The sequence below is a fragment of the Girardinichthys multiradiatus genome, chromosome 7 (genome assembly GCF_021462225.1).
Source record: "Girardinichthys multiradiatus isolate DD_20200921_A chromosome 7, DD_fGirMul_XY1, whole genome shotgun sequence".
Classification (NCBI taxonomy): domain Eukaryota; kingdom Metazoa; phylum Chordata; class Actinopteri; order Cyprinodontiformes; family Goodeidae; genus Girardinichthys; species Girardinichthys multiradiatus.
Window position 1 is genome coordinate 46,293,069 of NC_061800.1, and position 27,809 is coordinate 46,320,877.

General features: G+C 42.1%; 1 protein-coding gene across 1 annotated transcript in view; it reads left to right on the plus strand.

Annotated features, from left to right (window-relative positions):
* The first annotated feature begins 367 nt into the window (after positions 1-367).
* Positions 368-27,809, plus strand: part of col18a1a (collagen type XVIII alpha 1 chain a) — a 104,917-nt gene continuing 77,475 nt past the window's right edge. The window contains exons 1-2 of the mRNA XM_047370492.1: positions 368-526; positions 618-691. Coding sequence (XP_047226448.1) covers positions 516-526; positions 618-691 — 85 coding nt within the window. The 5' untranslated portion in view covers positions 368-515. The remainder of the gene's footprint in view (positions 527-617; positions 692-27,809) is intronic.

A 27,809-nucleotide genomic window follows, 5' to 3' on the forward strand; every position in this document is an offset into this window, starting at 1 on the left:
TTTATTGTGGTTTATTATTGATATTATTACTATTAGTAGCTATTAGTAGTAGTAGTACGAGTAGTAGTAGTATTAGCAGTAGTAGTTTTAGGAGTTCTAGTTTCAGTAGTCGTATTTTTTTAATAATATGATTATAAATCAATAATATTTAAATAAACATCTAAATTTGATTTATATATTATTGTTCTGCGCTGCACGGTGACACAGTTGGCAGCACTGTTTCCTTGCAGCACAGATTTGGGGCCTGAGGTCTTTCTGCATTAAGTGTGCTGTGTAACAGCCTCAACCTGATAGTTTCCTTTAGGACCTGGCGGAAGTCCCCCCCTATCCCCAGTAGGTCACTAGTTCTTCCTCCTCCTCCACCCTGTGTTTGCTTCCAGCAGAGCACCTCTCCCTCATCAGCTGTTCCGGCGGCGTGCAGCAGCGGAGCCGGACCCAGAGACGCTTCTCTTACGTCCTTTCCCTCCCCTGAAAAGTCCATGTAGCTTCCCCACTGCTACGCACAGACACAGAAGATGAAGATGAGGTGCTGGATTCGGGATTTCAGTAAAACCTTTGGCCAGTTTGTGTAAGAATAAAATTTGTAAAGCTGTAAATGTGCTTTTTCCGCTCCGCAGGTGTTTTCCTCGGTTGCGGCGCTTCACCTGGTGCGTCCTGATCCTCATCATCCCGGCTGCGTCCCAATGGACAGGTAGGAAAACCTGCTGGACTTATTTATGCAAAGGCATCAGATTTCATTTTAAACACCAAAAATTCCAACCTTCACCCTGCCATAATTTCTAACCGCTGCTAAACCTGTGTTGTAAATCTACTCAGACACTTAAACTATTGTCACCATAAATGCTGACCAGTTCATTTGTGAAAAATCTTTTTAAAAAGATGGAAACGATCAGTTTTAACCATTTAAGCAATGATAATTTCTGTTTAGATTCACATTCTGCTGATTTGCAGGATTACTCCTTTAAGTGTGATGCCTTAGCAGGATGTGCTTCATGCTTGCGTGTCTTCTTGGTTTTGGCAACTTTTTCCCCAACTGGGCATACATGTTGTACCTGCTTCAAGGTTTTAGGGTCACATATGGTTGATTGTTTGCTCCAGAAACCCTGAACACAGTTCGGGGTTGTTTTGCAGGTATTCTTGGATTTTTCTTTGTCTTCCTCTACATCTGACCAGACTCTGCAGCTCTTATGTGGAATGGCTGCATCGCTTTCAATCCAGTGCACACGAGCAGAAATCTAAACTTGCATATTTGGCAGCTATTCTCTGTGCACAGATGAAACCATATTTTACATCTTTCTTTCTCGTTAATGGTGTTCTGAATAATTCGTTTTGGAATGTTGGACATCTATCTTAGTAAATGTTTCATTGATTAAGCGTATCGCTGTCAGATGATAGTGAGGTGAAACTGAGAGGATGATGTTTAATATTTGATTGGCTGTGATCAGGGATGAGATGTGGAAGAGCTTTCATAGAAGATTTGGTGTGCATGAAATTGGTTTTACTTCCTTTAAAATCTAACCTCTAATAACGCAAACTCAGCCACATTAAACCTGCTTGTTTTGGATCTTTTGACCTCATTAAAACTGCAAATTTGAATTGTTTTGTCCTGTATGGATCAGAACAGGTAAAGCTACTTCTGTGGATGTGTGAGAAACTCTCTTGCAGGGTGAAACTTCCACAGGAACACTGCGCTGTCTGTGTGGGTTGCAAAGACCTGCAGCTCTGTCTCAAGAGTGACGCTGCAGCATGCTTGAATTAGGCCTGAATCTTTCCCATTCCCAAGCTGGGTCAGGAATCCCTATTGTCATGTGGTCTTTGACACACACCCAGCAGGATGTCGCTGGGGGTGGGGAATTGCAGCGACGGACCCAACTGTGGCATTTAATGGCTGCATTAGATGCAACATTATAAAACCCCTGCCGGCCTGGTGTCTTCTTGTTTTTGAGCGCGAGAAAGGATGTTTGGAAAAACAGAGAAATTATCCAGGATTTTCTCTGTTAATCATGGTCAAAAACATGCTATTTCAATGGTTTGCACCCTACTGCTAATTGTACTCCTACTTTTCTGCTCTGCTGTGTTGGTGTAAACCCTTCATTGTCATTTGAAAGTGTGTAACTAGGATAGAATAAACAGATTGTTGTAAACTAAATAAAAAACAGTCACCCTCAGGGATAAAGTCTGGCTCTCTAGCTGATTTCCAGCCTCAGTTTGGATCAATGTGCATGCTCAGAGTCTGTTCACTCAGTGAACCTTGTGATGTCTAATTCCTGGATTTTCTAGTCATTAAACCTGCTTACACATAATGTTCCTCCCTGGAAGTGTCTCAAGTCCCATCGAGCGTTTGTTTGGTGTATTGTGTCAACTGCTGCCGTTTAGAGAGTTAATTAGACTGTAGCTAAGTAGATGTTTGCAGACTGGCAGTGGACTTATTGTAGCCTGGACTCTGTGTAAGCCTGCATTTCTGTCTGTGTTTGTGGGTGGGAGTCACATTAGATGTCCAGTTTAGGTGTGCACACTGATGACTGACCACCCATATCTCACAGAGATATAGGAAGCAGATTACATGATGGAGGTGCATGATCATGTGAAGGGGTCTTTGGAGAATGTGCAACAAATTTATTTGAATCTTTTCTGTAACCTCTGAGCTGGAAATGTAGTCTGTGTTGTCTGTGGTTATAGATTTTGTTCTAACATTAAACAAACCTTAGAGAGAGAAAAAACACAGCCACTGTAGAGGACATCTCTCCGGGAATCACTTTCTTCTCATACATGAGGTATTGCATCTAAGATCCCTTCTGTAGTGCGGATTCAGGCTCGGTGCTTGAGGTGGTTCTAAATTGGTTCAAGCTAAGCCACCATGGTATTACATCATTTTAAATGTCTATCCCAATATGTCATTTAAACATTAAGGATTTCTGCAGAGGTCAACTGTCCTGGGAGAAAGTTTATCAGATCAGTGCAAAGAAAGGTCCTTAATATACAGTACAGACCAAAAGTTTGGACACACCTTCTCATTCAAAGTATTGTCTTTATATTCATGATTATGAATATTGTAGCTTCACACTAAAGGCATCAAAATTATGAATTCACACATATGGAATTATATACTGAACAAAAAAGTGTCCCTCATGAGCAAATAAATATCGAGGCACGTGACGTCGCCCGGTACGGCGGAGCCGGGGTCCCACCCTTGAGCCTGGCCTGGGGTCAGGACTCGCCGGAGAGCGCCTGGTGGCCGGGTTGCTCCTCGCGGGAGCTGGCCGGGCCAAGCCCAAACGGGAGACGCGAAGCCATCCCCCAGTGGGCCCACCACCTGCAGGGGGAACCGTGAGGGACCGGTGCAAAGAGGATTGGGTGGCGGACGAAGGTGGCGGACAAAGGTGGAGACCTCAGCGGCCCGATCCCTGGATGCTTAGGCTGGCTCTAGGGACGTGGAATGTCACCTCGCTGGGGGGGAAGGAGCCTGAGCTTGTGCGGGAGGTCGAGAGATATTGACTAGAAATAGTCGGGCTCGCCTCCACGCACAGCGTGGGCTCTGGAACCCATCTCCTTGAGAGGGGTTGGACTCTCTTCTACTCTGGAGTGGCCCATGGGGAGAGGCGGCGGGCTGCTGTGGGTTTGCTTGTTGCCCCCCAGCTCAGCCGTATCGTGTTGGGGTTTACCCCAGTGGATGAGAGGGTTGTATCCCTGCGCCTTCGGGTTGGGGATAGGTCTCTGACTGTCGTCTCGGCCTACGGGCCGAGCGGTAGTGCGGAGTACCCGGCCTTCTTGGTGTCCTTGTCAGGGGTGCTGGATTATTCTGCTGGGGGACTTCAACGCCCACGTGGGAAACGACAATGACACCTGGAGAGGCGTGATCGGGAGGAATGGCCTCCCCTATCTGAATCCGAGCGGTGTTTTGTTATTGGACTTCTGTGCTCGTGACAGATTGTCCATAATGAACACCAGGTTCATGCATAAAGGTGTTCATCAGTGCGCTTGGCACCAGGGTACATTAGGCAAGAGGTCAATGATCTAATTTGTTATTATGTCGTCAGACCTTCGGCCGCATGTTATGGACACTCGGGTGAAGAGAGGGGCTGAGCTGTCCACTGATCACCACCTGGTGGTGAGTTGGATCCGCTGGAGGAGGAGAAAGCCGGACAGACTTGGCAGGCCCAAGCGCACAGTGAGGGTCTGCTGGGAACGCCTGGCGGAGCCCTCGGCCAGGGATGTATTCAACTCCCACCTCCGGGAGAGCTTTGACCAGATCCCGCGGGATGTTGGAGACATAGAGTCCGAGTGGACCATGTTCTCCGCATCTATTGTCGATGCTGCTGCCCATGGCTGCGGCCGTAAGGTCTGCGGTGCCTGTCGCGGCTGCAATTTCAGAACCTGGTGGTGGACACCGGCAGTAAGGGATGCTGTCAAGCTGAAGAAGGAGTCCTATCGGCTGTGGTTGGCTTGTGGGACTCCTGAGGCGGCTGACGGGTACCATGAGGCCAACCGTGCTGCGGCCAGGGCTGTGGCAGAGGCAAAAACTCGGGCCTGGGAGGAGTTCGGTGAGGCCATGGAGAAGGACTACCGGTTGGCCTCAAAGCGATTCTGGCAAACCGTCCGGCACCTCAGGAAGGGGAAGCAGTGCTTCGCCAACACTGTTTATAGTGGGGTTGGGAGGCTGCTGACCTCGACTGAGGACATTATCGGGCGGTGGAAGGAGTACTTCGAGGATTTCCTCAATCCTGCCATCATGCATTCCGTGGTGGAAACAGAGGCTGGGGACTCGGGGTTGGACTCTTTCATCACCCAGGCTGAAGTCACCGAGGTGGTTAAAAAGCTCCACAGTGGCAAGGATTCGGGGGTGGATGAGATCCACCCTGAGTACCTCAAATCTCTGGATGTTGTTGCCTGTCATGGTTGACACGCTTCTTCAACATTGCGAGGCGGTCGGGGACAGTGCCTCTGGACTGGCAGACTGGGGTGGTGGTCCCCCTTCATAAGAAGGGGGACCGGAGGGTGTGTTCCAACTACAGGGGGATCACACTTCTCAGCCTCCCTGTTAAGGCCTACGCCAGGGTATTGGAGAGGAGAGTCCGGCCGATAGTTGAACCTCGGCTTCAGGAGGAGCAGTGTGGTTTTCGTCCCGGCCGTGGAACACTGGACCAGGTCTATACCCTCTACTGGGTGCTCGAGGGTACATGGGAGTTTGCCCAACATGTGTTTTGTGGACCTGGAGCATTAGACTGTGTCCCTCGTGATACCCTGTGGGGGGTGCTCCAGGAGTATGTAATCGAGGGCCCTTTATTAGGGGCCATCCGGTCCCTGTACGAGTGGAGCAGGAGTTGGTCCGCATTGCCAGCACTAAGTCGGACCTGTTCCCGGTGCATGTTGGAGTCCAGCAGGGCTGCCCTCTGTCACCGGTCCTTTTCATAACTTTTGTGGACAGGATTTCTAGACGCAGCCAAGGGCCGGAGGGGGTCTGGTTTGGGGACCGGTGGATTTCGTCTCTTCTTTTTGCAGATGAGGTTGTCCTGCTGGACCCCTCTAGCCAAGATCTACAGCATGCGCTGTGGCGGTTCGCAGCCAAGTGTGAAGCGGCTGGTATGAAGATCAGCTCCTCCAAGTCCGAGGCCATGGTTCTCGACCGGAAAAGGGTGGCCTGTCCTCTACAGGTTGGAGGGGAGTTCCTGCCTCAAGTGGAAGAGTTTAAGTATCTCGGGGTCTTGTACACGAGTGAGGGAAAAATGGAGCGGGAGATCGACAGACGGATCGGTGCGGCTGCCGCAGTAATGGGGGCACTGTGCCGGTCCATTGTGGTGAAGAGAGAGCTGAGCCGAAAAGCAAAGCTCTCAATTTACCGGTCGGTCTACGTTTCTACCCTCACCTGTGGCCATGAACTTTGGGTCATGACCAAAAGAACGAGATCCCGGATACAAGCGGCTGAAATGAGCTTCCTCCGTAGGGTGACCGGGCACTCCCTTAGAGATAGGGTGAGGAGCTCAGCCATCCGGGAGGGGCTCGGAGTAGAGCCGCTGCTCCTCCACATCGAGAGGAGCCAGTTGAGGTGTCTTGGGCATCTATACCGGATGCCTCCTGGACCCCTCCCTCGGGAGGTGTTCCAGGCACCTCCCACCGGGAGAAAGCCCAGGGGACGGCCCAGGACACGCTGGAGGGACTATGTCTCTCGGCTGGCCTGGGAACGCCTTGGGCTCCCCCCGGAGGAGTACGAGTAAAAAAAAATGTGAAACAACTGAAAATATTTCTTATATTCTAGGTTCTTCAAAGTAGCCACCTTTTGCTTTGATTACTGCTCCGCACACTCTTGGCATTCTGTTGATGAGCTTCAAGAGGTAGTCACCTGAAATGGTTTTCCAACAGTCTTGAAGGAGTTCCCAGAGATGCTTAGCACTTGTTGGCCCTTTTGCCTTCATTCTGCGGTCCAGCTCACCCCAAACCATCTCGATTGGGTTCAGGTCCGGTGACTGGAGGCCAGGTCATCTGGCGCAGCACCCCATCACTCTCCTTCTTGGTCAAATAGCCCTTACACAGCCCGGAGGTGTGTTTGGGGTCATTGTCCTGTTGAAAAATAAATGATGGTCCAACTAAACGCAAACCGGATGGAATAGCATGGCGCTGCAAGATGCTGTGGTAGCCATGCTGGTTCAGTATGCCTTCAATTTTGAATAAATCCGCAACAGTGTCACCAGCAAAGCACCCCCACACCATCACACCTCCTCCCCCATGCTTCACGGTGGGAACCAGGCATGTAGAGTCCATCCGTTCACCTCTTCTGCGCCGCACAAAGACACGGTGGTTGGAACCAAAGATCTCAAACTTGGACTCATCAGACCAAAGCACAGATTTCCACTGGTCTAATGCCCATTCCTTGTGTTCTTTAGCCCAAACAAGTCTCTTCTGCTTGTTGCCTGTCCTCAGCAGTGGTTTCCTAGCAGCTATTTTACCATGAAGGAAGGCCTGATTCACACAGTCTCCTCTTAACAGTTGTTCTAGAGATGTGTCTGCTGCTAGAACTCTGTGTGGCATTGACCTGTTCTCTAATCTGAGCTGTTGTTAACCTGCGATTTCTGAGGCTGGTGACTCTGATGAACTTATCATCCGCAGCAGAGGTGCCTCTTGGTCTTCCTTTCCTGGGGCGGTCCTCATGTGAGCCAGCTTCTTTGTAGCGCTTGATGGTTTTTGCGACTGCACTTGGGGACACTTTCAAAGTTTTCCCAATTGTTCGGACTGACTGACCTTCATTTCTTAAAGTAATGATGGCCACTCGTTTTTCTTTACTTAGCTGTTTTTTTCTTGCCATAATACAAATTCTAACAGTCTATTCAGTAGGACTACCAGCTGTGTACTGTATCCACCTCCTGCACAACACAACTGATGGTCCCAACCCCATTTATAAGGCTTGAAATCCCACTTTTTAAACCTGACAGGGCACACCTGTGAAGTGAAAACCATTTCAGGTGACTACTTCTTGAAGCTCATCAACAGAATGCCAAGAGTGTGCGGAGCAGTAATCAAAGCAAAAGGTGGCTATTTTGAAGAACCTAGCCTATAAGACATATTTTCAGTTGTTTCACACTTTTTTGTTCAGCATATAATTCCACATGTGTTAATTCATAGTTTTGATGCCTTCAATGTGAAGATACAATATTCATAGTCATGAAAATAAAGAAAACTCTTTGAATGAGAAGGTGTGTCCAAACTTTTGGTCTGTACTGTAGATGCATCAGTTAGTCTTTCTGAGGACGATACAGTCGGACTCATCTGTGTAAACTGTGTTTTTCAAACACTACATCTAACAAACATTGACCGTTCAAGAAAATATGTGCTGCAGGTTTGTGGAAATATTAAAGGAGCAGAACATCATTTCTGCATCAAAGTATCTCTCTCTGACCTTTATCTGGTTTTTAATTGATTCTAAATAAAGTGCATCGAAGAATGTGTTTGTGTTTACTTTGGAGTGGTATTAAAGTCACTTGGAGGACAAAAGGTGGATGGTTTTTGGTTTATCGTTTATACCTTTTCTGTTACAGAATTGTCCAAAACTGATTTCAAGAATAAAGTTGAAATTTTGAGAAAAAAGTCAAAATTCTGTTTTGTGATTCAAGTCTGAATATCGAGTATAAAGTGGAAATCATACCTTGAAGAATAGGTGGAATACTGAGACTGTACATTCATTTCAGTTGAATTTAATTCAAACAGATCCAATTTATATACAGAAATATAGTTAATCCACTCCAAGCATATAGACAAATTCAAAGTCAATTCAGTCCTTGTTATAAAGCAATGCAATTGAGTTCAGTTTATTAAGACGACTGCTAAAAGATTTCCATCTAAAGAAACCCAGCCGATGTCACGGACACACTGTTTTGGAGAAAATCCCTCCTCCTCCCAGCATGTGACAACAGTGGACAGCTGACTGCATTGAGTATTTAACTTTTCACCAATCCCTCATACTGAGCATGCATCGGTAATTCAAACAGGCGTCCTGCAACTGATCTGGTTGTAGACTTTAAATATCCAGTAAGTTATCTTGTTTTAGCATCATCGCAGCGCCATTGTTCTATGAGCTGCAGGAAACACCATATAGAGAAGATTCAACACATAAAACAATACCACAAGGTACTTTCAGCATTTTATCAATCCAGTAATGTAGCACTAATATCAGATATGGTGACAAAGACTTGTAAATCCATGGTAACCTTGTCAGGATGTTAGTCACTCACAGACCAACAAAGTTGAGCACCAAGGAGCAAACGGCCTATTTGGATGTAATTTGTAATTTGTGTTGGTGTTGCAGGCGGTTGCAGGAGCATCCAACAGTGAGTCAGAACCCCGAGTCCGCAGATATAAAATGTGCCTCTTAGATCCATTGGAAAGCCAGATGGTGTTTGATGCATGTTTGTATCGTACCACTCCCGGCATGTGGGGGGTACGGATGGCCCAGTTGCCCTTAATGGTACCAGTACCAGCTCTTAAACAGACTGTAATGCTGCTAATCCTCCCTTAGCATTTTGATTTTAAGAGGAAAAAAGCAATGATATTTACCCGCTATCTCGACAAAAACTATTGGACGATTTACAACACTCCAGTCCCATCATCTTTCCATTTTCATTGGCTATAAAATCCCAAATATTACCAACGGAAAGCCAATAAGCTCATACTGGAAAGAGAATTGCCTTCTTTTTTGTTTCATTGTAATGTCTAGTTAAGATCCAGTTATTTTCATTTCAAGAAGAAATTAGTTTTTGATTGGAAATGGCATGTTTATCTCCCCACAAATAATAAAACAGTGTTATAAGCCTTTGGTAGCACCGCTTACAGCTGCTTACCTGCGTGTTGCATGATTCTGCTGGGATTTCTGACTATTTCTCTTTAGTGATAAGTTTCAGACTGATGATGGAGGGGCCTCCTCAACATCACCCTAATCTTTAGCTCCATTCACAGATTATCTATCGGATTTAAATCAGGATTCTTTCTGGGCCAGTCCAAAACATTACCAGATGAAACATGTTGGTATAGTTACAAGGTTACTCTAAATCTAAGTCTGCCAGGGATGTGAATAATTTGGGGCTTAACTGTATTTCCCTCTTGATCTCTGTATTAATGTGACACAACTCTGAAGAGCTCAGAGAACAAAGACGAGGGCAGAACCAAAAAGGAAACATTGGTCTGTGCTTTACTTTAACATGGAGCTGTTTTTCTAAGAGGATCACTTGGGTCACATCCTGCATCCTGAGTGTCTAACTCAGCCCATCTGGGTCCTGTAATGCACAGGAAGAGTTGTATATCTACATCCAAGTCATACATTGCAAAAACATGACCCAGTTTGAGTGGAAACACTGTTTGCATTACAGTATTAGTACACCTGGAAACACGAGGTAGACACAACTGTCTTTGGTTTGATTTAAAGATATTTGTCATGGATCAGATCCACTCTGAAAATATTAGGGAGGATAAAAATGTAACGCCCTGAGACCAGTTCAGCCATAGATTGGTTATTTTCTCATAATTTCTGTTAGAGGACGGTGCAATTTCTCAGATCACTTTTTTGCCACACAGAGAAACAACCAAATCTGTCATTAAAAATGTCAAGAATATGGATTTTAACCATCAGTGGAATATGACTTCACATAAGGCTTTTGTTAAGTTTCCTACAAAACAAGGAACACATACATGAAGTCCATTACCACCTCTACTCTGACCTGCTTCATTATGTCTGACTGCAAGTAGAACCTCCACGTACACAGCTCTGCTCAGAAGGTTTGGTCTTCGTGAAAGTAAATTACATTTTGTTTCTGATTCATTTTAAAATGATGGATTGATTATACAACATACAGCTGTATAATCAATCCAAAAAAATCCAACAGGCCATTCCTTTATATTAATGTTATTCTGCTTTATCCAGACCTAAAGCAGTTTGGATGTGTTTATGATCATTGTCCTGTTGGAACACTGTGAATCTAAGACAAAATTGAAGAATTTTAGGCCAGTTCTTCTTCATTACCATCACGGTCGAACATCCTCACACCATGATGCTGGTTTGACAGCTGGTATAGTGTTCTTAGGCTTAAAAGTCTCACTTCTCCAAACATTGAGGTCAAACATCTATATCTGCGCCCTGTCAATGTGGCCAGCTGCAGATTTCAGTCCAGCATGAAGGTGTTTGTTTTGGAGCTGGAGTATATTGCTTTGTCTGCATCCTCTCAACTCAGGAACCACAAAGGTCAGGTTGATGGCTTTTGGGTTGTCCCTCACTGGATGTCTTAACCAGTTTGATCTGAAGGTGACGGTTTGGATCTTCTGTGCAGTCTTAGATCTTCACGGAGATCCTTTGACTTTCCCATTGTTCTGAGTGTTCGTTGATCAATTAATTGCTGTCAAATAGATAATTTCTGTGCTGAAACTACGAGCTGCAGTCGATCATGATCGCTAACCAGAGAATAAAAGGCTTTGGCCTTGTTGAGTTAAAAGACTTCAAGGCTTAGGTTTATTTAGGTGAATGTTGGTGTATATTTGAAACTCTATGTATGATTTTGAGTCAAATTCTTTATAAATTTAAAACAGAGCAATTTTTGTTTTTAAAAATCATTGGTTTATGTTATATAATCACCCCACCCTGGAAAAAAATGAAATCGCTAAAAGACCAAATATAACATTTATGAACATTATGGGTGTAAGGAAACTTCTGACCTGAGCTGTAGATGGAGTTTCCCTAGCTGCGATGTCGTGTACGTAGAGTTGGACTCATGTTTGGATTTGTTCTGCTTTTCCTTTATTTCTTGCTCTTCAGAGCATCGTTTTGATAGTTGCTGACAAATGCTATTTGTATTTTACGTCCTCGCTGCACTCAGTGTTTCAGGGATTTTCAGATGTTCTCTCATGTTGTCAAAATGTTGGGTTGACAACAGAAAAATACAGAGGAACACAGTAATTACTGCCTGTGTACTGAAAGAAGAGGATTTGTAGGAGTGTTGCTCCGTACACCCGACCATCTCCAGAATTAATGGCACCCGAGTGCTGCTTCATCACTCAGCACGTCTTTCCTGTTTGAAACCCTCACTTACTTGCTTGCCTTTCCCAGGTCATCCAGGTAACACTCAAAATAAGGTGTAAAGCTCTGCAAATTATATGACTCTATTGTATATACAAGTTTTCTGTTGAAGATCTGAATAACTGGAATTCTGCTAAACACAGATCTATGCTGATTGATCTGACTTAATACTTTGGTCCGTCTTGCTGGTTTATGGTGAGTATTGCACTTTGATAGTTGTTCTCAAAACTGCTCCAAATTCTTTGTTTCTGTTATGGATTTACTTGGTAAGTGCTCCTCCATTCCTAAATCTACCCGTTGTATCAACTCCACTTCGGTTCTTCAGTTGTGCTCAGTTGAACAATCTGAGTTGCTGTTTGTAGTCTAGGAAAATATATTAATTGTTATAATTACTCCTGCTTTGTAAGATCTGATTTTTCCTCCTATATTTCACACATTCAAAGGTTATTTGGTAAATTGAAAATTGTCAGATTTATTAATGCCATTGCCGGTCATCCAAAAAACAAATTTTATCTGCGAAAGTTGTAGTTTTGGTAAAAAAAGAATTTGTATAGTGAGCTTTGTGCACTCAGTTTTATTTAGTTGTTTTTTGTTTTTTTTTATGAAAGTCCTAATAAATGTAAGGAATGCAAATATATCATTTTTAAAGATATTTTTTAAGGTACTAGCGGCTTATATTTTTCAAAAGTAAGCTGACAGGAACTAGGGTGGAGAGAGCATTGGAAGGGTATGCAGTAAACGTCGACTGGCCAGCCGGAGCAAGACGGACCGGAATGGATCAGAAAATTGGAGTTGTTCCGTTATTTAATGGAGAGAGGGTCCGTCGACGGTGACATTCGGAGTAGTACTCAAGCAAAGTCATAATAATTCAGGTATTTTCTTTGTTATAAATATTCACAACAACCATTAGATTGTCTAGTTTGATGTAATTTTGTGTAAAATGTTTGGTTTTTCAGTCAGTCTTCCTTAATGGGCACATACTGTATATTACTCTATGTTGGCTTATTAATGTCAAAGCTGACAAATAAGTTCCCAATAATTTCTGATGTATGGGTGCGTTGACTGGGTGTCTCAGTTTATAATGCAACGTCTTGAAATTTACTTGTAGTGACTTCATTTTAAATCCTGAAGGTTAAGTTTTAGGGAAGGCCCAACAAGGACCTTTGAAGGTGTTTTCACACCTCAGGTGTTTAGTTCATTTAGAAGGAACTCTGGATTATTGTCCTGTTACGGCTTGCGAAATATAGGACCCCAGAATGCAGACGAGCAGGCAGTGTGATGGTAAGTGCAAAGGTTTAATAACAAAAAAACTCACTCACAGCAGGAGGCAGTAACAAAACAACAAACGGGCAGGCGAGACAGGCATGGCATGAGCAAAAAACAAGACTTGATATGATAAGACATGATCAGAGAAAAATGTTTCCATGATGACTAACTGAACAGGTATATATGGAGTGAAAACCAGGTGGAGCAAGGAGACAGATTAACTTGGAGCAGGTGAACCGAATAATCTTAATTAACAGAACAAAACGTGGCTGGAGCAAAACAGAGACTCTTGAACACAAACTAGAAAAACATGAAACAAAAGCATAACCAGCTCCGAAAACCAAACGTGACAAAACATGAACAAGACGACAAAACAAAAGCATGACCAGGAAAATAAACAGAAACATGATTCAAAACTTGAACTGTGAATAAGACCAACAAAAACCCAGAAACCAAAAACCAAACAACCCCAAATCATAACATTCCCTCCTTGGTACAGTTCTTTTGTGTCAATGTGAACACAGCAATTGCACTAATGTGCAAACCAAACAACCATACCAAGACTGTTTGGAGGAGGTGGCCTCGGTACGTTTCCAAACGAACTCTAGAGTGGTTTGTTTACAGTGAGAACGTGACCCAACATCGATCCAACGCAACTTCCAGGTGTATGATCCAAGCTTGAGCCAGACACCTTCCTGTAGCCTGATTTGCATTGCATTGTGGGATATGGTAGGGTAAACAAACAAATAAACAAACGCAGCGTGTTTCGTACAGCATTAAGTCCCATGCAACTTTCTGACAATCATTCTGTATACTGCCCAGATAATTTTGAATGAATTACTACAGAGAAACGAGCTAACGAAATTATCACATGCTCAGTTTTTCACTAGCTTGGAACACAGAACCTGCTTCCTGTTTTCGCTTTGTGAAAAGAAACTGAACCACCGGAAAAAGTTACAAGTAAACAAACTTATCAACTGATTCAGAGCAGAGTAAACATACTAAAGCTCTGAAGAGGCTCTGAGTTTTCAACAGGCCTGGAATTTCTAAAAAGGGATGTTAGTGAAAATATTGCCTTAAAAAATGGTAGAAGTCTGTCTGTCACCTGTTGTCACCGTTTCCTCCTGCTTTGTCAACATAGGTTAAGAATGAAATGGTCATTTTCATGGTTGTTTTGACCATCGGCTGTAGCAGATCAACTCTAAGAAGCTAAAGATATTTTTCTTGGGTTGGGGTGGTTCCCTGCCAAACAACTCAAAAGCCATTAAGCCTTTTAAGAATTCATCAGACGTAAGGCAGGGCACACTTTTCCTCCAGGTGGTCAGTTTGTCTGCTACCTTTAATCTGGAACAGAAATGGTTTCCATGGCCACCAGGTGCAGATTATTCCCCCACAAAGAAGCGTTTGGCTGCAGCGAGGGAAATTGGATCTGAGTACCTGGTGCTTTGTGCCGGTCTTCAGCTTCAGGTCGTGTTCACTAGTCTTCGACAGCCTGCTGAACACAGTGGGACATGAAACCAGAGACCCCCCCCCACCTCCCACCTTCACTCCACATTTTCATTCTCCAGTTCCAGGAAATGTATACCATCAGCTTTTCACTCTTCATGATTTATGGCTGATTCCAACAATATATAGACTGCATAATGTCTCTACCAGTGATGTGATCCTTCCAGCATTATCAAAAAGATGCAAACATTGTCGGACTCAAATACCAGCTACCACCCATTTCTACTTTTTTTCTTTTAATGAATGAATAGACCATTCAGCATTTCACGAGGCCCCTCTCGGGAATGCTATTGTGCATTTTGAACTTCACTTTGCAGTTATATCCCTCTTTTTTGTTCTCCACGTCTGCTTATCTTCTGATTGACTCTCATGATGTGCGCACCGCTTTTCAGGGCATCCTTGAAATCCACTCATTCATCCGTCCTTCAAGAGCTGCCATCTCGTCTCTGTAGGCATTTTCTTTTTTTACCTCCACAAATCTCACACCATGGGGTGTGAACTAAGGAGAATCCTATGGGACAGGGAGATTACCATCAAGGCCAGAGATCCTGCGACAAAAGGCGGATTTTACTTAGTCCTGTGTCTCCAGTCCTAGACTTTGGTTTTGGGGGTTTGAAATTTAATGACATGACCTGTTCTCACCGTAAGCATCAGTAAGCTAGAAGTGAAGCTTCCAGGTGTGTTTGTCATTGGTATGTTAAGCTTTAAAGGTCTGAGAACACAGCAAAGACCCACGAAATGGTCTCTGTGCCTTTCATTTTTACCAGGTAGACATAATCTTGTTGAACATATCTTCATATCAAATTTTCATGCACTGTATAGTTAAATAGAAGTAAGTCCTTACAGATTTCTTCTGTTTTTGCTTTTTTTTGTCACATTTTAATGTTTTAGAGCATCAAACAAATTTTAATAGATAACCTGAGTAAATATATAAAGCCGTTTTAAAATTTTGATTTATTTAATTAAAGGGGAAAAGCTAACCACACCAGCCTGACCCTAAGTGAAAAAGCAATCCCTCTTTGTTAAGTCATATATATATATATATTGTGATAAAACTATATTTTTTGGAAAGCTGAGCTCAATTTTGCAAGCCAAACCAGGTCCTGATTAATACCTGACCTGCAGATATAAAAAATTATTTAAATAGAGCCTCTATCTATCACTCTGGAAAGGGGTACAAAGCCATTTCTAAGACTTCGTGATGCCAGCGAACCAAAGTGAGAGCCATAATCCACAATTAAAGAAAGCACGCAGCAATGATGAACCTTTACAGGAGAGACTGGTCAACCAAAATTGCTCCAAGAACAAATCGACAATTCAACCAAGAGGTCACAAAACAATCCAGAATGTCATCTAGAGCTCTGCAGGCCTCACTTACCTCAGTGAAGGTCAGAGTTCATGATTTAACATTAAGAAAGTTATTTTCCGGCTAGAGACCATAATTGATAGCTCTCTAAAAAATTCAGGAGAATATCCAGTCCAATGTTTGGAGTGGCCTGGCCAAAGTCTGAACTTAAATCCAATTCGGATAAACATGCTGTTTATACTCAAAAACCCTCCAACGTGGCTGGTCCAAATGTCATGGTCCACTCAATGACTGCAAGGTGCCAAGATTCTGTGGCTGCAAAACAAGCCCAAATCATCAGCCCTCCACCACTGTGCTTGCAGTTGGCATTAGGTGTTTGTGTCATCCAGATGAATACATCTAACTTCTTCTCCACAGTGACAATAACACTGACTGTAGTCCCAGTAACTACATATGAACAATGAAATTAAACGACTGCACTTAAAATATCAACAGATCCCCTGCTGCGGCACAGTCTCACATCTTCCTCCTAGTCTGCGTGGACCTGAATTGCCAACCCGCTTGTGTCGAGTGGAATTTCTGCAGAGGCTTTTGTCGTGAGGTTTTGTACTTTTGCGTCGGACAGATGACTTTTCGTGGCTGCTTTGATGTTATTCTGGAGGCTGAATTCAGGCTCTGCCGCCACACTACAGACTGGAATTACAAGCGGCACTTCAGCCAAAGTTTTGAAATTTCTCCAAATTAATTGATCAGCAAGGCCAGCTAGACTCTCTGAACGAGGGGTTTCCTGATTCTGGCAAGCAGTCTGCTTCAGCAACCCCAAAGGAGAAAATAGCTTATTAATACGCTAACTCGCCACCAAGATGTCAGGGGTGTGAATTGCAATCTGTCAAATGACAGCCTTCAGATTCTTCTGTCACAGTTTAAAAAAACTGGTGAGAAAATTAAAATATTAGGTTAACGTGACCCTAGATATACAGTGCCTTGCGAAAGTAATCGGCCCCCTTGAACTGGTCAACATCTTGCCACATTTCAGGCTTCAAACATAAAGATATAAAATTAAAATTAAATAAAAAAATTAAAATTAAATTAAAATAAAAGGAGTATCAGACCACTGCAAATCTACCAAGACCCGGCCGTCCCTCTAAACCTTCGTCTCGAACGAGGAGAAGACTGATCAGAGATGCAGCCAAGAGGCTCATGATCACTCTGGATGAACTGCAGAGATCTACAGCTGAGGTGGGAGAGTCTGTCCATAGGACAACAATCAGTCGTACACTGCACAAATCTGGCCTTTATGGAAGAGTGGCAAGAAGAAAGCCATTTCTCAAAGATATCCATAAAACATCTCGTTTAAAGTTTGCCACAAGCCACCTGGGAGACACACCAAACATGTGGAAGAAGGTGCTCTGGTCAGATGAAACCAAAATCAAACTGTTCGGTCACAATGCAAAACGATATGTTTGGCGTAAAAGCAACACAGCTCATCACCCTGAACACACCATCCCCACTGTCAAACATGGTGGTGGCAGCATCATGGTTTGGGCCTGCTTTTCATCAGCAGGGAAAGGGAAGATGGTCAAAATTGATGAGAAGATGGATGGGGCCAAATACAGGACCATTCTGGAAGAAAACCTGTTGGAGTCTGCAAGAGACCTGAGACTGGGACGGAGATTTATCTTCCAACAAGACAATGATCCAAAACATAAAGCCAAATATACACTGGAATGGTTCACAAATAAACATATCCAGGTGTTGGAATGTTCAAGTCAAAGTCCAGACCTGAATCCAACCAAGAATCTGTGGAAAGAGCTGAAGACTGCTGTTCACGAACGCTCTCCATTCAACCTCACTGAGCTCCAGCTGTTTTGCAAGGAAGAATGGGCAAGAATTTCAGTCTCTCGATGTGCAAAACTGATAGAAACATACCCCAAGTGACTTGCAGCTGTAATTGCAGCAAAGGGTGGCGCTACAAAGTATTAACGCAAGGGGGACGAATAATATTGCACGCCTCACTTTTCAATTTTTTATTTGTTAAAAAAGTTTGACACATCCAATAAATTTCATTCCACTTCACGATTGTGTCCCACTTGTTGTTGATTCTTCACAAAAAATTTGAATTTTATATCTTTATGTTTGAAGCCTGAAATGTGCCAAGATGTTGACCAGTTCAAAGGGGCCAAGTACTTTCGCAAGGCATTGTACATCTTTACCGAAAAGCTTTTATTTTTATTCCCCTTATTATATATTTATGTTTAAAATGTATTCACTGAGAGCAATGTGGAACTGAAGTTTGTGTGCGAAAAGCTGATTCTGATTTAGATGCAGCATTTCACCTGTTGTTTTTCAAGAGAAGGCGCTTATTTTGCTTCAACCATTATATACAGCAACACTTGTTGAGTCTAAACAATTGTCCTGTCATGAACTTTAACCTTTAACCTGCTAACTGAGGCCTGTGCAGTCTGAGCTGAGGCTATGAGATATTTTTGTTTTTGGTGAATTTGGCTGGAACATCCACTCTTAGAAAAATTGTCAGCTGTCTGAAATGTTTTCCACTTAGGAATGATCTTTCTGCCTGCAGAATGATGGACTTCAAGCATTTTGGAAATTGCCTTATAACCCTTTCCCTGGCAGTTTATGTTTTTGATGTGGCTTAACAACTCCTAACATTAAGATTAAGCTGGATAAAAACTGCATAAAACCTGGATAAATGAACCCAGATTTTTTAAAACTGGCTGAAGCCTGTAAGCCTAAAAGAGGGCCTTCTGGTCTGCGACTACAAACCTAGAGGAAGAGATGTTTTTCAAAGGCACTAACAGTGGATAAAAATGTAAATGGACAGAAAAGCTAAATAGTAACCCAAAATAATAGGTAATCTTTATTTATAGAAATGCTGTAAGAGTTACCACACTCTCACTATAGCCAATTGGAACCGACTGTATTTCTTAATGCAGACTGTATTTTGTTACATATAAGTGTTGTAGGTGTATTTTGGTGTCATTGAGGAGAGTTTTGCAGTTAATATTTCAGCTTTCACCCTTTTAATGTGACATATTATCACATATTTAATGTATCTCCAAGATATTATTTAATGCTGCTCCATAAACCCTTTCAGCACTGTGTTCCTGCTCAGATTTACTGCACATTTTTAAAGGAACACTGGAGCAATTTTCATTTCTCAAGCCTTATTTGTGGGAAGAAATTGCCTGTGATTGCACAATTCAGTTTGAATTTATTGGCACCTTCCAGGTTCTCTGCCTCCACAGCTTTCAGTCAGATTAGACTGTTTTCAGACTTTGGTCAGCTGTTCTGCTTAGCTACAGGAAAAGGAAAAGGTCACTTTTAACACACTAATTGACGTTTTTCTTCTTGCCGCTGTAAAACCGGCAGCAGTAGTGTAGAGATGACCTAATTACCTAAATTCTTTCTGGCAGTTTTCCATCTTTCTCTTTTTTCCATTTCTCATGTTGTCTTCAAATTAATGTATAGAGATATGTAAATTCAGGGAACCGGTCAGACTCCAGTTATGTGACAGAAATGCTCATTATTACCCTGCAGGTTTCCAAGGGTCTCGTAAATCAGGGTCTCTAGTTTTAAGTCAGGCTGGTGTACCAGCTCACCAAAATCTCCATCACGTGGATTATAAATGCCGATGCTTTGTTGAGGCTGAAGCAGAGTAAGACCGTGACCCCTGCACCTTTTTTGTGCTGAAGTGGCCTGTGGGGGAACAATAAACGCTGGCACCCTGGACTCTGGTCTGGCCCACGCTAATTGAGGGCCCTGATATTGTCTTGTGAATAAAAGCTCTCTTTGTGATACCTCTCGATCTGCTGTATCACCCCGGGGCCGCTGATTGTAGCTACAGGCATGACGTCATTCCTCTCCAAGCTTTGTGTGCATTCTTTGCAGGGGATTTAAGTGTCAGTTGAAGGTGAAGCATAATATTTCCAACAAGATAGATGGATGGATGTTTAAAAATAAAAGTAGTTTTAAAACAGGACAAACAACCCTCGATTTGGATTAGGCATGAGCTTGTGCTACAAGTACTGTTCAAACCAACTGAGCACTTGAGTGATGTCTGCAGAGGATAAAAAGACTGCAGTGGTCTGCAAAATAATACCACAATCTGCTACCTCCCAACTTAAAAAGTGAAGCAGAGACATCTGATTCGCTCCAGCTGAAGTCTTATCAATACGGTGCAAGTGGTGCATATTCAGGTGCACATTTAGCAGCATTTTTTCCCTGCTTGCAAAATCAAAGGCCTGTAAAGACAAGCAAGTTTTACATAAAGCATCTGTGAGCTTATGACGGATTGAAAGCATAAAAACGTGAGTGAGTTTCTGAAAGAGCACAAATCTGTCAAATTCTTCTCGTTACATTGTTAAAAAAATATTAAGCATTTATTGTTTGGAGAAAACGTTTTCTTATATTATAAAGTTTCAAAGGTTTTCAGTTTTTAAGATGCTAAAGAGGACACAGTTCTATCAGAACCGAACACCAGAATTATCAAGTGTAGAATCTCACAGCATAGGTTAACAAAATGTGTTCCTACTGACGCTGCCAAGCGCTCATACTGAGGTGGGAAAAAAGCCCCCTAATGCTTGGAATCAGATCCAGAATGAGCTACATTTGAAGGAACCTGTTTCTCTGTGTGAGTTTAAACAAATCCTTAATATTTGAATGCAAATGTTTTGATTGATAAATTATTTGACTATTCGCTTCAACCATGTTATTGGACTTCTTATTGTCTTTATTTATATTCTGGTGATCACTGATGTTTCAAAATTAGCTGTTTTTATGTGAATGAGATTTTAAATCTCATTGGGTGTTTCTACAGCACAAAGCTGCTGTAATATTCTGACGATACAGTAAGCCTGAGCAAAATCACCTGGTTTTCGCTGTAGTAGCACATAAGAATAACAATAATTTGGTTGGATTTTTTAAACCGATTCACTGATTGGAATTTAATGGTCCATTTCCAATCTCTAGTGCTTGTATAACTTTAATGCACCAATACCCATTTATGTTGATTCCATTTAATTGTGATGATTATTAATCATTTCTATTAATAAAGCTTTTTTACAGCTTTGGCTGAAGCTTTAAGGGGAGCCAATATAAAGCGTTGTGAGGTAAAACCAGCCGGTAAGATGTGATCCTCTACTGGAAATCAAGTGGGTGGAGCTTTGCTTCAGTTACTAGTCAGGGGCGGGACTCAGGTAACGTTGCCAGGTGCCAGTGTCATTGTGACGTCGCAGTTACACAGCTTTTGAAATTGTGCATTTTTTAGAAAAAATAAAAGTTTCATTAATAACCAATAAAACGGCTCAATGTTTCTTTTTTTTTATGCGTTTGGACTGTTTGTAGAAGCATGAGAGACTCAAATGAAAGAATAAAAATAATCAAAAATTGAATTTTGTAAAATACGTCCCCTTTAAGTATAAAAAGTTCGATCCACACATCCATGATGTTTAATTTCTTTCTCGTCACGTGGATTAAAACTAACTTCTTTCAGCCAAACCTGGATTATTTAGCAGCAGTTTTGTTGTTAAAACATTGTTGTTGTGCAGCATCTACTTGATTTGGGTTTTAGTGTTTAATATAAGGAAGGATAAACATTTGACATCCCTAATGCTTTGCATCAAGTTGTTAGGTGGTCAGAGTGTCCTGTGAAAGCCACATGGGAATCTTAAGAATGCCTTGGAAGTTTGTCAGAGGACGGTCTGCAGACTAAAAGAGTTAGGCCTCTGTTTTTAATAAATAAGAGCCGGTCCTGGAGTGTGGCCATTTTTTACCTATCAGCTCATGGAGCTCTGTTACTTCTTTATTGCTCTGAAGCCCTCAGCTATCACTCATTTATGATTGTTTTCATGGTTAAGTTTAAGCATTGCAAATGTTTGCTCTGATGTAAATTTAAGCATCTCTAAAGTAACAGCGTGTGCCACTGCTTCACAGCGAACCCCTTTCTGAGTCTGATTCAGAAGCACATCAGAAGCTCCTGTAAATGTGGAGCTTCTGATGTAAATGTGTAAATTACACTCGAGGACATCCATTTCAACTAAACATCTCTGAGCCAGGTTGTGGCTTTTGAATGATTTTATTGCTTCTCTGTTCCTCTGATGCCTTATTATCTAAATTTGCTCATCAGATGTTCCAAATTTTTGATGAAAAGCCTCATTAAATCTTTCAACCACTCTCACATATTGGCTGCTCCCTCATTCATCATCAAGAAATCAACTGGAACATGTTTTAAAGTGAAGCAAACAATCCAAAGCTCAGTTGTTTAGTCCTGTGTTTTGACTTCATCTCATTCATTAAAAGCAGTTTCTTAGACTTTGTGCTGTTCACATGTTAAAACAGCTTAGTTTAGGTTTGTCCTTGTTTCTTTGTTTCATCTGTTTAGATGATGAAATCCGCCATCTTTTTACAAGTTCAGTTGATCACACTTCCCAAGACTCCCTCATCAGTTTGTGAAGTTAGAGAAGAATCTGTGTTTTATCTAACTGACCAGTTCAATCTGAATGCTGCACATGCTAAAATGTTTAGGTTGATTTGGTTCTGTGCATCCTTCTGACCGATGCCTCAGGCTGATTCAAGCCCAGGCATGTATATCAGGACGATGGTTTTACATACCTGGGCTTTTTAGAAACCAAAAACACAAAGTTTTTATGTTTTCTTTTAAACCAAACTCCCATTTAAAGATAAGGATTCTTTTTTACAAAGATTGTGTGTCCTTTTAAAAGATCACCTTTTCCATAAGTTAAAAAGGGGGGTGCAAGAGCCCAGGCTGGGATTGAAACCCAGGACCTTTGTGCTACAAGGCAGCAGTGCTACCACCTGCTCCACTGTGCAGCTCCAGAACAAACAAATCAAAAGATTACTTTAGACCTAAATCCCCTGGGGGTATGAATAATTCTGAGCCTAACTTTAGCTAAGATTAAGTTGTCAGACTCCCAACATTACTTTCTAAGGAGCAGAACAGCGGAAAAAACATCTTCGGAGCATTATGACTAAGCTGTTTAATGTAGTTTTAATTTAAATGAAGATTTCAGCTTTAGAGCTTTAATGTTAATATTACAGCAACAATATTTCAGCATTTGGTTTCATTTTTTCTTTATTTTGCTTTATTTTATAATCTGACTTACACACACGCGGCCCACTGTTCCAGTTAGCATGTTTTTATTTAATAGCTACAGGTAAGCATGATTGTTACTGAATATAATGTGTTTACATGACGTTTCTTACAGGTGATCATTTCATGGTGATTGACATCCGTCAAGCTTACGTACGCTGCATTGCTCCAGCTCAAAATGCCGTAAAGGAAGTTAAACCTGATGTGAAAATGTGTAAATCAGTGAATCTGTATTTGATTACTCTGGCTTTCCTCAAGAACCCAGATGTGTGACAGAAAAACCTGAAGTTTGGAAATGAAATTCAGTTACAGAACTGAAAACAACAATAGTCAAACTGAATTTTCAATAAAACAAAATACATTTTTTAAGCAAATAAATTCAGTTTCAAACCATTAAAATCAGTTTCAGTTTAGAGAAACAACATTTTAAACCAATGCATTTTATTTTAAAATTACACAAATATAAAATCAGTCTGAGCAATTCAAATTGAGTTTCTGATGGCACAAGTTTCTGCCCGCACACAATAGGTTTTGAGTTTAATTTCTAACATCACTGGACGGCAGACCTTCTGATGCAAAACTGTGATGAAACAAGTAACAAAGGCTGAAAGACAACCAGAAAGGAAAGCAGGGTTTTACCTGTCAGACCATTTAAACACACATTACCTAACTGAGTCATTTTACAGGCTGCAACTCGCTCCTAAAGCCAAAGAAAAGACCTCAGCACGTTAAAGTGCTTTGCTGTTTGAGGAATGTGCTGGTTTGCAGCAGGATCCTCCCTCCAGCTGCAGAAACCAACATTAGGCCATATATCCTCAAAGTTTTCCGCTAATCCTGGTTGCTAAGGTCTTTAAATACTGAACTACCTTTGCGTATAGGAGGAAAGAGGAGCAGATACTGTTGAACAGGGGAAAATGTGAGCTCTGACAAGACTGACATGATGGACGATTTCATTTCTTTTCTTTTTAACCTCCAATTCCATGTTTAACCTGAGGGCAAGTCAAGTCAAACCTCCTTGTCTTCAGGGTTGCTTTAAGCAAGGAAAAAGTAAACCTGAAGAATGTAGCTGCTCTCAAAGCATTAGTATATCACTGCAGACTCACCATGGGAGGTGAAAAGTCCACAGGCAACAAATTACTCCTTGATGAACTCAGCAGGGAGCTCACGGGGTTGAGAGGTGGAACCTGGAGGAAACCGACTCAGTTTATTCTGAGTTTTGTTTAAAAAGGATGTGCGTAAATATTTAGAGGCATTCCGGCATTGCATAGCACCCCATAGCCCCATACAGTCGTGCCTTGCTACCTAGTTACTTCTGAGGGATCCAGTAGGTCTGATCTGAGCTAAAAAACTGCAGATTTCCTCCCTTGTAAGTTGAAATGCCAGAATTTTTTCCATCTTTTGATTTTTGAAGGTTATAGATAGAAAAGCGACGCACAGCACCTTTAAATTAAGGGTTTAATTTTCTTTTCAAGATAAACCACAGAGCTATTGGACTTCATGGAGCCGTGGGGTCTCCTGGGGGCTGCTGCAGGATTATTAGTGCTTGTTACAAACTAACACGCAGTAAATGTTTTAACATTTCTATTTCTATTTACTTACAGCTGATTGTTTGCATCTGTTTGTTTTTGTGGTGTTCAGCAATAAGAGAAGTAAAGATTTATACACTGAAGAACTGGCCTGCCATCCCTGTTATTATGTTTTATCTCCCCTCACTTCATAAACTCCCAACCTCTGAACGCCCTTCCTGTAACAATTTGTAGCTGTCGAGGCTTTTCTACTTTCTGATGTCACTGAATGGTGCATTGTTTGTCTGGAAGAAGAAAATGAGGCCACACACATACAAACATGCACACCTCCTCCTCTTCTTCCTCCTTCTAACAGGAGCTACCAGGAATGCTTCAGCATTGGGCTGCATGTGCTCCAAATTCTGGATTTCTGTGTTATTCACAATAAAAGGTTTCCTTTGTTGTCCTCACTAACCCCTTCTCTGAACTCTGACTTGATTTTTGTCTGCGCATCCCCTCAGTGAGTCCAAAAAGCCATAAGCCTAAAGCCGGAGTCAGGGTTGGTATCCCCTCTCTGAGTGACACACACAGAGAAAATCTCCCTGGTGAATAGTCACAGCTCAGGGGGAATGCCTGAGCACAGACAAAAGCAGTGTATCCTTACTTAACTTCTCCACCCATCCCACTGAAACACAGCAGGACAGTGGTGGAGATCTCCTCGGTTCAGTGTTCAGTTCAAAGTGATTCAGTATGATCTGCCTAGGTGGGAATATTATATTGAGGCTATGTGTTACAATGTGAAGCAGCCATGAAACATGGGTTAATATACAGGAAATGTCAGAAAAAGCCACTGATGGAAAAGAAAGTCCACCTGATGATCCAGCAGCTTGTAGAACCTCGTTCAGCAGCGCCTCTCACATCACTGTGAAGTGATTTTGGTCCAGTTTTGTTCTTTGAGGTTTGCTGATGTTTGTTGTGTCAGCTCTTGGTTTTTAGGACCAAACATGTCTAACCTTCATTACTCCATGTAATACTTTACTTTATGTAATAAAATGCATTAATATGAGGCAGGTGAGGTCTTAACTCAAGCACCAAAGTGATTACAGTCATTATTTCTAAGGCTGTGACAGTAAAAAAACACAAATATTATACAGGACTTTAAATCGGTGTCAGAATAAGAACACCAGCCCATTATTTGCTCAATGGACCAACAGTAAAACACAGCTGCTGTTCAAACACAAACCTTTCCTGCTGCTGCTGCTGCTGCTAAAAGACACTAGTGTAAATAAGAGCGACACCTTCAGACACGCTGAGTTCTGTCAGATCTTTGATGTCAAGGATGAAAAGACGCAGCCTTTCAGTCTTTGGGCCATTGGAGGAGTCCTTCACGCCTGCTGCATTCTCTCCCTGGAACAGATCAGAAAGTTTCCTTGCAGGAAACAGAAAGATGAGAGTTAAGGAGAAGTTCATCGTACACCAGACCAAATATATCATTGTTGTTTGTCAATTTTATCAAAAGCTGTAAAGATGTTTCAAGAGGGAAGCAATTTTTTTTAATGGCAATAAAAGCTGCCCAACTGCTTTTTTTTTTTTCCCCAAAATCTAATATCTGAGCAACCATTGATGTAGCTTTTAAAACCTTTTAAAGTCTAGCTTCACCCCTTGCATGCATGCAGTACATCTGCATTTAATAACTTTTAACACCTACACCTTCTCAGACATTTCCTTCAGGAAGTTCAGGATTCAGATTTGAATCATGATCCAGCTCATTTCCCTCCCATCATTTCTTCAACTGCAGAAAGTGATTGTGCAGCCTTCTGAGGAGCGGTCTAATGCAAAGGAATCTTGATGGAAATCCCTGTTTTAATGTTTAAAAAATCAAGGCCCACACCGACCCAGTGGGATGATGATAAATTCTACCACAATCTCTCCCTTTCTCTTTCTGCCTGATGCTCTCCTCCTACACTGCACCATTAAAGTCTGACAGATGTTTACTGCATCACATGTGAATCAAAACCCCCTCCTAACGCCAGCGTTTCATTTTCATCATTTAGGAAGACAGAAGACATTTTCTGTGGCTGACTGATAAAAGATTGCAGGACATGTTATCTTAAAAAGTATCTTCAGGGAATCCAACAGTGGGTCATGTTCACCCCGAGGCTACAAACCTTGCCTGCTGCTCTTCTTTCACATGCAGCATTCTGGTATCGCGAAGCCTGAACCAACATGATGGGAACACCTTTTTTTCCTCTTTTGTGCTTTTTGTTAACAGATTATTTTGTTCTAACGGGATAATTTGACTTAAAAAGTTTTCGCTTCAGGCTTCTGAGCTGGGGTTTAGGAGCGGTTTAGGTCTGAGTGTGAAAAATTAGACGTGAGAAGTCTGTTTGTTGGGAATTTTATTCCTTTCTCTGATGTTTACCTCGACAAAGACCTGAGTTCTTAATCACTGGGACTGAAGCTGCAAAGTTAACAGTTAAAAATAAATCTTTTGAGAAAAGCCACCTTTCAAGATTTGTTCATGTTATAACCAAAAGTTTATGTATTTTGTTATATTAATATTACACATTGTTCAACATTTTTTATTTATCAAAATGTCAAAAGTGCGTTTGTATTTAGCCCCTTTTATGTTGATGCTCCTAAATAAAATTCATGCAACCAGTTTCCTTGAGAAGTCATCTAATTCGTAAAGAGTCCAGGTGCGTGTAGTTGAATCTCAGTGCAGCTGTTTCTGGCCTCAGAGGTTTGTTAGAGAACATTAGAGAACCAAAAGCATCATGAAGACCAAGGTACCAAGTATACAGGTCAAGGAGGAAGTTATGGAGAGGTTTAAAGCACATCACCCTGAACAAACTATTCCCGCAGTGAAACATGGTGGTGGCAGCATCATGCTGAGTTGATGGAAAGGTGGGGCTAAATACAGGAACATCCTGAAAGAAGACTTAAGACTAGGGAGGACGTTCATCTTCTAGCAGGACAACAAGCTTAAATATACAACCAGAGCTCTTATGGAATGGTTTAGAAGAAAGCCTCGTCATGAAGACTTCTTCTTCTGCCCGGGTTAAGACACATAATCCTGGCAGAGGGATTTAGTCTCTTTGAATCCTTGGGAATGTTTTCATTAATTTAGTCGTCTTGTCCAAGCATGCACTTTCTAATGAACACTGATGTGGTGACACTTGAGTATGGAAACAAAAAGCCAGAGCCAGGCGTCAGTCTCCATGAGTCTGATGTTTGGAGCAGACTTGGTGCCAATTAAAAGGGTGTAAAAGGTCCCTGAAGGTGGATCAGCCACAGACCTTATTTTCACTCATTATCCTGTTGTTGGTGGTGATGATGATGTGCTGTCTGATAATTGATGACTCAGCAGCATTTAAAACATTTTGTTTTTTTAGTTTCCACCGTGTCAGGATACCTGTATCGTCTTGTCATTTAGGAAGCTTGAAGGCTTTCATCTGCAGCTTTAACGCTTACAGTCGGATCATGAAGTTCCCGTCTTTATTCCAGCTCTGCTAACTCAGCCCAGTTTTTATAACATGCAGACAGAAT